This window comes from Pelophylax lessonae (genome assembly GCF_965119305.1).
Source record: "Pelophylax lessonae genome assembly, chromosome: 3".
Taxonomy (NCBI): Eukaryota; Metazoa; Chordata; class Amphibia; order Anura; family Ranidae; genus Pelophylax; species Pelophylax lessonae.
The window spans coordinates 423,294,955-423,311,112 of record NC_138770.1 but is presented as its reverse complement, the minus strand read 5'-3'; the positions used below and the strand labels follow the sequence as shown (position 1 = coordinate 423,311,112).

The window sequence follows — 16,158 nt, the reverse complement described above, 5'->3', positions numbered from 1 at the left end:
TGAAAGCATTATTTGCTTCTATTTGTTTTTAACACAAAACAGTTCAATAATTTAGAGAGGGAAATAGCATTAAGTGATTATGGCACAGTATTTGCCTAAAACTGTTTGGATCTTTCATTTTATGTCTTCAATGTCTGCCAGTCATCACTAAAGAATGCAAGAGGAGTCCAGTTATTACTTGGCTTTTTTCCTCTGTACAGTCACTAGAAAACTAATTAAGGGAGCCCTCAAATGTATTTTCAGCAAGACGTTTGTTAACAAGGAGGGGATAAGTCAAACAAGAGTTACTAATTGGAAAATGAGGTCTAACACCATTTCCTTATTAAACAATTTCTTTGAATGTAAAATAGAGCTAAACATGATGGGTGCATTGGCTGTGCCTTTTCTTCTTTCATTTACATGTAGGATTTGTTATTATCTTTATTATCATTTTGATCACAGTCTGTGGTACCAGGTGTGGGTCATTGACCAGTGTTTGAAGAAGATTTCGACCTTCAGCTCTTGCTTCATATGAACACATGGCTTTTTTCCATAACTTTAAAAGAAACCCACCTTAAAAAGACAAAATTAAACAAGAGGTTGTTGTTGAGCCAAATGCAGTCTTAGTTGTTATGCAAAGTTGATTTTTTTTAATTAAATGTATTATACAAAGAAAAGTGATACAGCATACTGACTGAGGGGTTAATTTACTAAAATTAGAGAGTGCGAAATCTGGTGCAACTCTGCATAGAAACCAATCAGCTTCGCATTGGTACGCTAGTGCTGTGGTAGCTAACTCGGCTACCTCTGGGGGCGCTCCGGGTTCGATTCCTGGCCAATGCAAAAAAAAAAAAAAGAAACCAATCAGCTTCCAGCTTTTTTTGTCAAAGCTTATATGAACAAGCTGAAGTTAGAAGCTGATTGGCTACTATTAGATGTGTGAATACTTATGTTCTGCTATGTGCAGAAAATAGAAAAAGTGATTTAGATCTCAGTGCTAATGATCAAAGAAGCAAAAAAAAAAATGTGAAAAAATAGAACAGCAGCAAATATTGTAATAGTGACCTCTAACACTTTAATACAGCAATATACACCAAGAAGGACATTGCGCTTGTGTTCATAGACAAACCCTATATGTGTTCATAAAATAAATCCACATAAAAACTCAATAGTACAATGCACCAATAATATGAAGAAACATTCAAATAAAAATAAGTGTAACCGTACAATCAAAGTAATACATAAAAAAGGATATATAAAAAATTGATATATAAAATATGAAAACATTGAAAAAAAGGAACAGTCCAAAAAAATATGCCAAAACGTTTACATGCATAGAATCAAACCACAAATATATTGTTGTATATGATTATTCATCCAGTTAGATATAACAATCCTTGAGAGAGTTGTGAAGATAGAAATGAACCACTACCAGCAGGTGAAATCACTGCTCACCTTACGGAAAGTCCACTTGGTCAAAACATGCCTAATCACCAGAGAGCTCAAGGGACTGATCCCTTCCACTGCAGTAGTCTCCCTCCCTGGATCACCAGATAAATCCAATGATCAATCTCTGCAGGTATTCAGGATCCTCACTTCCAATATTGGTGAATCACTTCTGACTCTCGCATCGGCAGAAGCAAAGTGATTCTGTGCACATTCGTCATACAGTGAAGAAATAATCAAAGGCTTCTCATCTCTATCCATACAGGACTCCAATCCCACAAACTTTTCACACCTTTTATGAACACATATAGGGTTTGTCTATGAACAAGTGCACTGTTCCTCTTCTTGTGATTGGCTACCATGCACAGTTGCACCAGATTTTACACTCTCCAGTTTTAGTAAATCGACCCCAGTGTGTCATAAATACACAAATCCACATATCTGTACCCATTATCAAACTTTTACAAAAACTGTTTTGTATATGGCGGGCTTAAATTACTATATATTTGCATTCAGTCTTTTTAGAATGCTACCATTTCAGAAGTGTCAAGGTTTTGTGGCACATATAAGCTCTTCCAGGAAATTTTTGAAAGGCTGGCACTAAGTTAATAATTAAAGTGCCCTAATTTTAGGCACCTTTCAAACCTTTATGCTGATGATCTTTCTGAATCCAAATGAGCAAAAATATTCACGTTTCCTTTAATGAGCAGCAAATGTCACCAAAGTGAAGACCTTTCTCTGTACAGAACACTACACAAACATCAGCTCCCAGGGAGTATGCTACATGCCAGTGAGACTGTTGGATTCTTTGTATGGTTATCAGAAATTAAAACACTGAACACACATTTCAATGTTAGGTCCTGGGGGGCAGATAAAGACACCGACACAACCTTCAGGAGCCATAAGTGACAAGTGAGGGTAGATTGTACCTGGTTATAAACAACCAAATGATCTTGAGCACCATTCTTCATGGTGTATATTGGTCAATCTGTTTGGTAAAAGTAATATTACTATTTTGTCAGCCTGTTGTTTTAGGTACAAATTTTGTTATGGTTATTACACTGTAAGGGCCTATTCATATCTATCTGTTGTCATACAGCTACACTCATTTATTTTGTTTTATGAAAATGTATTTCATGTCAAAACCCTGTTCATCCATTCAACCCTATACTTGCACTTAAGCATGCCCACCACAGCATACATGAAACAGTGTGAATCCAATGTTTACCGTCTTGCTGCAATAGTATTCGTATGTTGTGAAAAAAAATGGTACCCAACATTTTGTTTTTAAAAAATTTAGGGTAAACACACTTATTGTGAAAAAACTAAATTAATACCAGCGCTGGTAGATCAGCTAGAATATGTGAATCAATAAGTATATAAAGGATATATATATATAAAAAATTATATATAAAAATACATATACAAAGTGCATAATTATATTATATGCAGCAGCTGCAACACTAAGCAAGTCTTAGAATAGTATTATAAACCAAAATTAAGCAGCGCTAGCATTAGTGCACATCATGTGAAATGAATATTGAAAATTCATAAGAGCAATCTTAAATGTGAAAAAATATTGTGAATAAAAACAAAAAGTCCTTAATTGTGATCCAAATAAAGTGCTCAGGTGCTGAAGATTATTCAAGGTGCTCCAAAGTGATAGGTGACCCCTCTCGGTTCCCCACTCACCAAATTGCCAGAATTTCAAAGATGTTTCTCCATATAGCCTTGGATAAGGGTAGGTAAAAAGTCAGCCTCCGTATCCACCATTTAAAATATGTACGGCCTTTCTATATTTTAAATGGTGGATACAGGGTCGGACTTTTTACCTACCCTTATCCAAGGCTATATGGAGAAACATCTTTGAGATCCTGGCAAAGAGGGCTTATGTGCAATATATATCCAAGGCTCAAAAATTCTGGCAATTTGGTGAGTGGGGAGCCGAGAGGGGTCACCTATCACTTTGGAGCACCTTGAATAATCTTCAACACTTTTTGTTTTTATTCACAATATTTTTTCACATTAAGATTGCTCTTATGAATTTTCAATATTCATTTCACATGATGTGCACTAATGCTAGAGCTGCTTAATTTTGGTTTATAAAACACACTTATTAGTTGTTCTTCATTCTAAACGCCTAGCACGCATTTATTTTTGCCACATTCTCTACACTGTTAATATACAGAGCAGTGAGTTTACAGCTTATCTAATACACTGAGAAAATGTTAAAGTCCAACTCCAGCTGAAACCTTAAAAGCGGTAAACTCATTGGGTTGATTTTTACCTATAGGTAAGCCTTTAATGAGGCTTACCTATAGGTACAGTACATATCTCCTAAACGTGCACCATTTAGGAGACATTTACTTTAGCAGCAGCTGACAGTTTCAGCAGCAAGAAAAACTATTGCTAGCAGATTAGCCTGGCTTATCTATACTCCTTACCTAGTTATCCTAAGCTAAAAACAACATCACTAAAAACTATAAATAGGCAATACATTAGAACCATTTTTTAGACCTAAAATTGTCATCCTTGGGTGTATGAGGATACTTATAGGGGTTAACTTACTAAAGACTAACAGGCTGTTCATTTTGAAAAAGGAATTTGCCCCAGAGCTTAGTAAATATCATGAAGTTGCACTTTGCGAAGAATGCGCAATCAGCATTCTTGTAGCAGCCAGCAGAGTTTAACCACTTGACCTTCAGAAGATTTACTCCTCTTCATGTCTAGGCCATTTTTTGCAATATGCCACTGTTACTTTAACTGACAATTGCTCAGTCATGCAACGCTGTACCCAAATAAAACTTATGCCATTTTTCCCCACAAAAAAAAAAGAGCTATCTTTTGGTGGTATTTGATCACCACTGCATCTTTATTTTTTGTGCTATAAACAAAAAAAAATAATGACAATTTTGAAAATAAAACAATATTTTTTTTTTGTTGCTGCTATAAAACCTATCCAAGAAAAAAATTGCAATAAATCAAATTTCTTCATAAATCTAGGCCAATATATATTCTGCTGTATATCTATTTTTGGCAAAAGAAATCCAAATAAGCCTATGTAGCACCCTCTCTAGTGCTAGAATTGTAGATAGGTTTTTGGTGTTTAAGAGTAGGTACATTTTTGCAGGCTTGGCTGGCAGTCAAGCGTGTCTATGCTTTTTTGTCCTGTGTTGGGCAGAAATACATGGAGAGCTGGATGATTCACAGGTAGCATCACTGAGACCTCCCTCCTACTTCTCAAAATGTTCTGGTACCTTCTAGAAGAATGGGAAGGGAGGTAAGGTGGAGTTGCCTGGAGTATTCTGAGGACCCTGACCAATCCCCAACTTGGATTGGCAGGAGGCAGGCCCCTCAAATACTCAGGGTCAGCCCAGCTGGGGACGAGTTGTGTTCGGGTGGAAGAGGGAGATGGAGTGTTAGGCTGTCATTGGCCTTTGAGAGAGCTTCCCATTCTTTGGGGGGGGGGAGGCATACCCTGGGCTTGAGTGTGGACAGGACCCTCAAAACACACGGTGGTGTCCTGGACAGGAGGCACAGGGGGAAGTAGAGGACAGCGGGGGAACACTACCGGGCAAGTCTCCAGGAAGAACAAGTAACAGCCAAGAGGGCTGGCGAGTGACACAAAGGAGGACTGGAAGGCATGCCTGAAAGGACTGGGCATGGAGTAGTCTGGGAAGGGTGCAGAGCCAGTCAGGAGGACTGTGGTGGCACGGGCAGTGGAAAGGGGAAGCTGCAGCCAGGAGGGCTGGCAGGGCCTGGAGAGGTGGTACTGGGAGCAGTAGCCACATATGGGACAGCAAGCACTAAGGATTAGTGATGGACGAACATCTGCCAGGACGGTTCGCGAACGGTTTGTGCAAACTTGCTCAAATGTTCGCGAACCGCAGGTTCGCGGCGGGCCCCATTCCTTTTGATGTCAGACGAACATGAAAAACCTCCAGGTCATATTTGCAGTCACAAAATACTTACTAGCTGTGCACACATAGTTCCACAACATGGACACTGACATATCAGAAGTATTGCTACTGGAAAAGTTTCCATAAAAAATGTTTATTTTTTTTTTCAGCAAAAAAAATATATATTTTTTTTTTCTAAATCAGCCAGAATTGACAGCAGACGGTAAATACATGTCAAATAAATATAGGGTCCATTCACACATCTGTAAAATGGGTCTGCATCCGTTCCACAATTTAGCGGAACATTTACAGACCCATTGATTTTCACTTCCAGTCTGAAAAATTAGGCATTCACAAGATAAAGAAGTAAGTGTCGGCCAGTATAGGCACCAAAAATTAGCCAACAGGTGTTCACCTGACAGCAAAGAACTTTGTATTCTGTGGCTGGAGGTACATTAGGTATACACAGGATACAGAAGTAAGTCGGCCAGTACAGACCCCAAAAATTAGCCAACAGGCGTCACCTGACAGCAAAGAACTTTGTATTCTGTGGCTGGAGATTGCTGTGTGGAGCAGGGACAGAGTGTTAGTGACACAAATCGCTAGCTAATAGGTCCACAAAAGTCTTTTGTCAGTGTAGGGAGAGATTGCTGTGTGGAGCAGGGAGAGACTGTAGCAATTAGGCATTAAAAGGACATAAAAGGCCTTTTATGCCGCTGTATTTACAGGGACCATGAATTGTTATAGGTGGTGGTGGATATTTGTGGCCTCTCATGAGAAATTTGAATCAAACATGGTCTACTGGTCACATGTGTTGAATTCCTCCGAGATCCATGCCTCATTAATTTTTATAAATGTGAGGTAGTCAACACTGTCGTGAGCTAGGCGAGTGAGCTTATCGGTCACAATCCCCCCTGCTGCGCTGAACGTCCTTTCGGACAGAACACTGGACGAGGGGCAAGCCAACAGTTCCATTGCAAATTGTGCAAGCTCTGGCCAGAGCTCAAGCCTGCCCACCCAGTAGTCCAGGGGTTCATCACTTCTCAGAGCATCCACATCAGCCGTTAACCTGATGTAGTCGGACACCTGTCGGTCTATGCGTTCCCTGATGCTGGAGACTTTGCAGTTAATGCATAAGTCGCGGTAAGCCCAAAACTAACCTAGGGACAATCTGCTGGATGGATGGAAAATAGGATTTCCATCCGTCCAGATTTGACGGATCAGATCGGATCAGATGTCAGCGCCAGCGGACATGTCTCTGCTGACATCCGAAGCCCCATAGACATGCATGGGGGGACCATTCAGATCCGCGAAAAAAACGGACAGGCAGATCTGAACGGCCCGCCTGTGAAAGGGGCCTAAGAAGGCACCTGGACTCCCATCACCGAGCCCAGTGGGAGCAACGCCGTCAGAACCCACAAAGCCACACTCAAGGCTCTGACCGTCCAGCCTCTTCTCCTTCTCCTCTCTCCTCACAATTGTCCTCCACTCCACCTTCCATCGTGCCGTCCTCACGTTTTTCTAGAAAAAGGCAGGCTTCCATGGCCCAAATGTTCGAGCGTAAAAAAATGATGACGCCGTATTAACCCCCTTGCCCAACGGTTGACCGCTGGCCTGTCAGAACTGATAGCCTGCCAACTACTGCCATATAAACTGGTGGACTCTGAGGCCTTTGAAACACCACTATGGAAGGTCCCAGGAAGGAAATATTTCTCACAGAAGAGCATCCCAGAGCTATATGGCCATGTTCAGTGGCAAGGGAATGTATCTCTGGCACAAAGGTTTGGTGCCAAGATACATCTGACCACAGACACGTGGTCTAGCAAACCCGGGCAGGGAAGTTATATAACTTTTACTGCCCACTGGGTGAAATTTCTGACGGCTGTCAAGCATGTAACCCATGGCACCCATGTAGATTTGGTTTTACCACCACGGATTGCATGCAGGCCTGCCTCTTCTTCTCCTCCTCCTACTCCATCCTCCCTCTCCTCCTCGGCTGACTCCTTCTTTTCTGCTGCTATCGTCTCTTTCACTGCGCTGCCCAAGATCCCCGGAACCTATTCGACATGCCAGGTGAGACGTTGCCATGCTGTGCTGCGTCTGTTGTGCCTGGAAGCCAAGAGCCACACTGGTCCTGCACTCTTTTCATCTTTGCGATCACAGGCAGATCAGGTGCTAACACTGCTCAATTTGACAGTTGGTAAAGAGGTGTGCGACAACGGTGCCAATCTGCTGAGCGCGCTGAAACAGGGCAAAATTACACAGGTGCCATGCATGGCTCACGTCCTGAACTTGGTCGTGCAGCGATTCATTGTCAAATACCCTGGGGTCCAGGACATCTTGCGGCAGGCCAGGAAAATCTAGGCCCATTTCAGAAGATCTTACACAGCCAAGGCTCACCTTGCTGACATTCAGCGGCGACACAACCTGCCCGTCAGACGTCCTATTTGTGACTGCCCAATGCGATGGAACTCAACTGTATATGCTTGATAGGCTGCTCCAGCAGAAATGTGCAGTTAACGACTACCTGTAAGAACTCTGCGGCAGGACAGGTTCTTGGAACCTTGGGTTTTCTTCACCGCGCCAGTGGCTGCTCATGCGCGATGCATGCAGACTTCTGCGGCCATTTGATGAGATCACAAAACTGGTCAGTCGCAGTCAGGGCCCCATAAGTGACATCGTACCTTACGCCTTCTTTCTGGAGCATGCATTGCGTTGTGTCATTGATCAAGCCGGCGAGGAGCAGGAGCAGGAAGATGAGGAAGTCGCAATGCTGGATGAATATAGAAAGCATATTCTAGTGGATTTGTATTCTGCAGCTTTGTTACTGGTGAGTGGTTCTGCAGCTATACTACAACTACAAAGAGTGACAAACACAATTAGAAAAAAGTATTATAACTGAAGATTGAAGCAGGGTGTTATATAACAATATACTTTCATAATAGTGTATTTGGGTACTGCAGAAATTTTGCTTCTGCATCATCGACATCACCTTCCCCACCACTAACATTAGAGATCTCAGAGTAGGCAGCAACAGCGGGGACCAACCTCCTTGGGCTGATCTGGGTACTGTCGTCAGACTGCTCAGTGGCGGCTGTTGTTACCTCCTCTTCCTGATCTGATGCCAAGAATGGCTGCTCATCGTAAATGTCTTGTGACGGATCGGAAAAAAATTCCTGTGACTCAAGCGGAGGGTATATGGTGGTGGTGTTGGTGTCTTTGTGGGGTGCACACAGCAGAGAGTGAAGAGGGTGCAGATAGAGAGGATGAGGAGGGTGCAGAAGAGGAAGGCTGAGTGAGCCACTTAACCAAGTTTAGTGCATCCTTTGACGTAATCGAACGCACCTTCTGCAACTTCCCACTTTCTCTCCGGCCTGGTGCTCCTGCCCTACCCCTACCACGCCTGCGGAAGGGCCTTCCTCTTCCTCTGCCTGTCATTTTTTAAATGACCCTGTGACAAAAGTCTCTAGAGAAGCGCAGGATATGTGGAATAAGGTATATAACACCCCGCTTCAATCTGTCGTTTTGGCGGGCCACTGTTCTATCTGTCGCCTTTTTGCGACAAAACACAGGACTGCTACTAATGTTTGGGGGGCCATCAAGAAGTAATGGCACCGCAAGCACGGTAAAGTATTTTACCATGTCTTTCATGCATTAACGAGAATGCGGGCAGGAAGGCACATTTCTGCATTTCTGCCCACGTTCCAAGGGCGCTTAGTTTTGCTAAGACATGTCAAAGTTGTAAAACTGAGTTCAGGCATTAAGATTTGTGTTACCCTCCATCATAAATGGGGGAACAAAGTGAACAGCATGCATAAAAAAAATGTTGACTACATCAGAATTTACTCTCAGTCCAGTATTCACACAAAGTCATTCTACAAACTGTCTAATAACTGACAATAGCCTATAGTTTGATCTAGGCAACTACATTATACTACATTATAAAGCCAACAGTGTACACTACATATAGTATGTATGTCAACATACTATATGTAGTGTACACTGTTGGCTTTATTCAATAAAGTTATGAAAATAAAGGAAAGCTTAAATGCAAATACTCATATCAGTCATTAAAATTCCACTTTACTGATGCCAGGTCACTGAAAAATCATCTCTGAATGGTTGTTTTTGGTTGCTATGCTTTACATTTTGCTTGTTGCCTTATATATGGTAAAATAAGCATGATTTTTTTTTTTTTTTTTTGCGTAACCAATGAATATGATGGGGAAATGAGAAATGGGAATTGTATGGCAATATTCCAAGAATAACTTTGGTATTACTTTCAAGTTTGTACAAAGCATATTTGATTAAATCAATTCTGAACATTACAGTCAAAGTGAAAACATTTAATAATTCATCTTGTAACATTAGGTCTGGAAACACAGCATTCAATTACCCATCAGAGTATATAAAGCTTGGCATACGTTATTGTCACAAAACATGTAAATCGTAAATCCTGCCTAAAATTATGTGTGACGGCTGAATTTAATTGAAGTTCTGCTGCACGTTGAATATAATTTCTTTTTTTTTTTTTTTTATTTAAATGTTATTGTTTTTTAATTCAATATGTACAAACTGATTAAAAAAAATGAAATCCAAATTCTTCACAGTTTACAATAAATATCGTTGAATATAATTTCTGATGTCAAGCATCTATTATCATGAAAAACAAAGGAAATGTGGTCAGGCTCACATGACAACTAAACCACAGGATGTGCGAAACAGAAAGAAAGGTTATTGGTGCTAATAAAGAATCAATATGTTATATGCTAAAACATTTCAACTTTAACCCTGAGCTTCAGGGAACCACAGAAAACATTTAATCACTTATGTAATCCATTAAAATCACTGAATGATTTTCATTTACAACTTGCATAAGTGGCTGAAACTGACTGTATATCAGCTTCTTTTCAATTCCCTGCACAACAAAGATTGGGAGAGGTAGCACTTTTTATTCAAGAAAAGCTCTATTGTTTTATACATTACTATCAATCAGAAGGTGGGATAGAATCACATTTACAAGAGGGAAGAGCACAAGGTTGTATTGCTTAACTGTGATGTAGTCTCAAATATGGTTGTTTTCTCTGAAAGGAGGGTCTGGAAAACAAGCCTGGCTGAACAAAATGTACAGTAATACGTAAATATTTCACTTTTTGCCTGAGAATTCGATTATAGGGAAAACACACACACACTGAGGGGGCTATTTATATAAAAAAAAATAAACAAATTGCTGTGCAAACATATTAACAATTCGCACAGCTATTACAAATTTTCACCACAATTTGCCTTGTACATTTATTCCCTAGGATCATCAATGCCATCTAGTGGCAACAATACAGTATTTTACTGATTAAGGTATTTCTGGAAAATACCTCAATTTGGCCACTAGATGGCGATGAAGACCCTAGGAAATACATTAGGAAAATTTTAAAATGATAAAACCAGTATAGGATCCGTTTGGGGCCGCAAGGAAAATGTGTATATCATATTGGGTATAATTGCCCTTTTGGGAAAAAAGGCGCTCTTGACCTACTTATAATTAAGCAAAATGTATCACTTATGCCTAACAGGGCTCACAGGTATAGGTGTCAATCCCTGATATCAAAATCTAAAAGAACAACACTAGGGAGGGGACATTCTAGGCACCAATGATCGTAACAAATGTATGTAAAAAGTACAAAATTCTTTATTTAAACATAGGTTAAAAAACCAAGAGGGAATAAAAAAATAGCATATTCAATGTGTAGAAAGATCCTGACATATAAAGCTCCTCATTTTTCACAGGGGCAGTAAAGCCTAGTGATAACCCCTATGCGTTTCAACTCGTAGAGTCTTCTTCAGGGAGTTTCTACTGGATAGAAACAGTAGTAGGTTCTAAAAGAAGAACTTCATAATTTGCAAACTGCACAGCACAGTAACAATCAACTGTTGATATAGAAAATCCTGGATAGTTGGAGATCTACCTTTTGTTATTCTCAAGTAATCCCCCTGTGTTTCTCTGTGCCCCTGCTATTTTGTACTTTTTATGTATATTTGTTATGCTTATTGGTGCCTATAGATTCCCCTACCTAGTGTTGTTCTTTTCTACTTATAATTAAGTGGTCAACATACTCTGGTGAGCCTCAAATTTGCTGTGAACAAATTGAACATGTAGTAGAAAAGCTGGGACTTTATTTTATGTGGGACTAGATATATATGTTAGTTATTAACATGACACAGAGGTCAATTCAATTAAAAAATACATTTTGCAAAAGAGTTACATTTTTGCCCCAAAATTGGTCATACAGTATGATTTTCAATTTCGTCTTATTTGGTATTATATTTTGTTGTTTTATATCTTTCTTTACAGGCTATAACATGCACCTGAGGGAGATCAATAAAGACACGCAAAGAATTTGTGAAACAATAAAAAAAATTCTTACGCTTGCCACAGATGGATCATTTTTTATTCAATCAGCCAACGGGCTGATCAAAAAAAAAAAAAAAAAGAATGGATTTCCCCATCCACACAAACGAGGTGAATGGAGGAATCCTCTTCGCTGTGCTATTGTACTCTGCTGTCAGAATGCACTAATCAGTGCTGTAGCCAATTGGCAATGATCAATTGAAAATTTTCCAACATTTTGTTACTGTATCAACTTCTGTTGAGCGGAAATGCCAATAGGTGGATCAAAATTCGACTGGTCCTTGCTGAACCAGCCTAAATTCGATGCATCTATGGCTAGCTTAAGTGTGTCTTCATTCACAGAATGATCTCCCTTTGGTGCTATGTTACAAATTATTTACATTTCTGAACTACCATTGCATTCTCACACCACTACTCTATTGTTTTTGGAGTAAAGTGTGGTGTTCCCCTGATTGTTCTTTTCTACACTCCTAACATATTGAAAACCTGTACCATGAGGTAAATATATATTGTGACAGGAAGTCAGGTAAATCTGTGGATGTAGTCACAGGCAGGAGATACATTTCCACCTGGTTTAGAAAATTCACCAATTACTATAGGGTGTCGGCTGCAAAGGCAGCAGGAAGGTGTAAAGAAGTTGAAAACCATTCAGCTGTTCGGAATGAGGAAGTTAAGGCCTCTATAATTTGTCCAAAGGAAGTCTATGGATTGCTGCCTCCTGACGCTGTGTGTGCTGGGGAGAGGAGGACAGTCAGATGTGTGCCTCCCGACGCTGTGTGAGCATGGGAGAAGACCTCCTGGAGCGATGTGCGCTGAGGAGGGTAAAAAGTGTGAAGACTTCTCAAGGTGAGAAAATGAACTATTTCCATGTGGAAGAAATAAATGAACTGTTTGCTATGTGAAGAGACAAGCAAAGGGACATGTTCAATGTGAAGAGGAAAAGGGACATGATCAATGGACATTTGTTGTGTGAAGAAAAAACATGGACTATTGAGTGTCTGCTGTAGGATCAGCAAAGTTTGCCCAACAGTAGGTTGGAGACAGACTCCGTAGGTAGGTTCCTGTATGTGAGAAGCCCTACGGCCCAGTCTCCAAAGGGAGGGGATCATGCTCTGCTTCTGTATGGCAGAGTACACAGTGGCAAGGATTTATTTTGTGTTTTATTTTTATTTTGATGTTTTTGAGGCTTGCACTTGTGTGAAGTAAATTGCATGAATAAACCAAACTGTTGTTTGCAACCACTTCTCGGCTATCTCCCTGTGTAACGAACCCCCCAAGGGCTCATCCACACCCGCCACCAAGCTAATCAATCCCACAATATATATATATATACGCACACTATATTGTCAAAAGTATTGGGACACCTGCCTTTACACGCACATGAACTTTATTGGCATCCCAGTCTTACTCCGTAGGGTTTAATATTGAGTTGGCCCACACTTTGCAGCTATAACAGCTTCAACTTTTCTGGGAAGGCTGTCCACAAGTTTTAGGAGTGTGTCTATGGGAATGTTTGACCATTCTTCCAGAAGCGCATTTGTGAGGTCAGGCACTGATATTGGACGAGTTGCCCTGGCTCACAGTCTCCACTCTATTTCATCCCAAAGGTGTTCTATCAGGTTGAGCATCAGGACTCTGTGCCGGCCAGTCAAGTTCCTCCATCCCAAACTCGCACATCCATGTCTTTATGGACCTTGCTTTGTGCACTGGTGCACAGTTATGCTGGAACAGGAAGATGCCAACCCCAAACTGTCCCCACAAAGTTGGGAGCATGAAATTGTCCAAAATGTCTTGGTATGCTGACGCCTTAAGAGTTCCCTTCACTGTCATTAAGGGGCCAAGCCCAACCACTGGAAAATGCGAGGACGCCCCACAGATGCTCAATAGGGTTTAGGTCTGGGGACATGCTTGGCCAGTCGATTACCTTTACCCTCAGCTTCTTTAGCAAGGCAGTGGTCGTCTTGGAGGTGTGTTTAGGGTCGTTATCATGTTGGAATACTGCCCTGCGGCCCAGTCTCCGAAGGGAGGGGATCATGCTCTGCTTCTGTATGGCAGAGTACATGTTGGCATTCATGGTTCCCTCAATGAACTGTAGCTCCTCAGTGTCAGCAGCACTCATGCAGCCCCAGACCATGACACTCCCACCACCATGCTTGACTGTAGGCAAGACACACTTGTCTTTGTACTCCTCACCTGCTTGCCGCCGCACACACTTGACACCATCTGAACCAAATAAGTTTATCTTGGTCTCATCAGACCACAGGACATGGTTCCAGTAATCCCTGTCCTTAGTCTGCTTGTCTTCAGCAAACTGTTTGTGTGCTTACTTGTGCCTCATCTTTAGAAGAGGCTTCTGTCAACTTCTGGCTTCTGGGATGACAACCAGGCAGACCAATTTGAGAGAGTGTGTAGCGTATGGTCTGAGCACTGAAAGGCTGACCCCCCCCCTTCAACCTCTGCAGCAATGCTTGCAGCACTCATACGTCTATTTCCTCTGGATATGACGCTGAGCATGTGCACTCAACTTGTTTGGTCGACCATGGCGAGGCCTGTTCTGATTGGAACCTGTCCTGTTAAACCACTGTATTGTCTTGGCCACCGTGCTGCATCTCAGTTTCAGGGTCTTGGCAATATTCTTATAGCCTAGGCCATCTTTATGTAGAGCAACAACTCTATTTTTTTCAGATCCTCAGAGAGTTCTTTGCCATGAAGTGCCATGTTGAACTTCCAGTGACCAGTATGAGAGAGTGATAACATCAAATTTAATGCACCTGCTCGCCATTCACACCTGAAACCCTGTAACACTAACGAGTCACATGACATCGGGGAGGGAAAATTACTAATTGGGCCCAATTTGGACATTTTAACTTAGGGGTGTACTCACTTTTGTTGCCAGCAGCTTAGACTTTAATTGCTGTGTGTTGAGTTATTTTGAGGGGACAGCAATTTTACACTGTTATACTAGCTGTACACTCACTACTTTACATTGTAGCAAAGTGTCATTTCTTCAGTGTCACATGAAAAGGTATAATAAAATATTTACAAAAATGTGGGGGGTGTACTCACTTTTGTGAGATACTGTATATGTATACACTCACCGGCTACTTTATTGGGTACACCTGTTCAATTGCTTGGTAACACAAATTGCTGATCAGCCAATCACAGGGCAGCAACTGAATGCATTTGAGTTCAAACTGAAACTGTTCCAACTGAGCATCAGAATGGGGAAGAAAGAGGATTTAAGTGACTTTGAATGTGGCATGGTTTTTGGTAGTGTTGGGCGAATGGTTCCGCCCGAGCATGAGTTCGGGCCAAACATTTGCCTGTTCCACCATTCACCAAACACTCGAATTTGCACCCGTGTTCGCCCCGCAAAACATCCTGCAATGCACTGCACACTTCAAAGCTCTGCCCAATCAGGGCGCAGTGTACGCTGGTTGTTAAGGAGGGGGGAGGAGCCTGCCCCGGATTCCTTAACAACTAAAAACTCATCAGCTGTTAATGGGCTTCCCCTCTGACAGCTGAATAAAAAAAAAAAAAAAGTGCCAGTTAAGAAAAAAATCCATACCAGACCCTTATCTGGGCATGCAGCCCAGCAGGTCAGTAAAGTGGGGAAGAAGAGCAAGTGTCCCCCTCCTGAACCATACTACATGCCCTCAACATGGGCGGGTGCTTTGGGGCAAGGGCCCCCACCCAAAGTACCTTATCCCCTTGTTGATGGGGACAAGGGTCTCTTCCAGACAACCCTGGGCTGTGGTTGTTGGGGTCGGTGGGCGGGCAACATATTAGAATCTGGAAAACCGGCCCCCAGATCCCGCCCCCCCCATGTAAAAGGGTATGGTGTACATAGTACCCCCCTACCCATTCAACAAAACATGTACAAAAAAAAAAAAATGAAAGACAAGTTTTTGACAAATCCTTTATTAAATAATAAAGAAACAGTAACCCTCTATGTAAATCCATTGTCAATTACGCCGCCCGCTGCACCACCAACCCGAAAAATAAAAAAAAATACAAAAAAAGCTCCACCTTCTAGGATGGCCACCCGCTGAATGCCTCCTCCTCTCATCAACAGTTATTATAAAGGTAAGGGGGGGCCACCTAGCAACATCATCTGTTGGGCATGCCCCCTTGTAACATCACGGACCGGTGCATGCTGGGCTGACAGAGCACCCCTGCCCCAAAGCACCCCCCCATGTTGAGGACATGTGGCCTGGTATGGTTCGGGGGGCACACGCCTGCCCCCCCTTCCTGGGCTTCCGGGCTAAATGCCTGGATAAGGGTCTTGTATGGACTTTGGGGGGTCCCAAGCCATTTTTTTCCCAAAAAATGTTAAAAGTCAGACTGGCAATTGCAACCACGAGTCAATTTAAATTTGATTTGCCTTTTTTTTTGTAGAAATGTAATTTTTGCTGCAGCATGTTATAT

General features: G+C 41.7%; 1 protein-coding gene across 1 annotated transcript in view; it reads right to left on the bottom strand.

The window, feature by feature from the left end:
• Positions 1–336: 336 nt before the first annotated feature.
• LOC309551050 (protein LEG1 homolog) overlaps positions 337–16,158 on the bottom strand; it is an 87,196-nt gene continuing 71,374 nt past the window's right edge. The window contains exon 6 of the mRNA XM_082251491.1: positions 337–552. Coding sequence (XP_082107617.1) covers positions 392–552 — 161 coding nt within the window. The 3' untranslated portion in view covers positions 337–391. The remainder of the gene's footprint in view (positions 553–16,158) is intronic.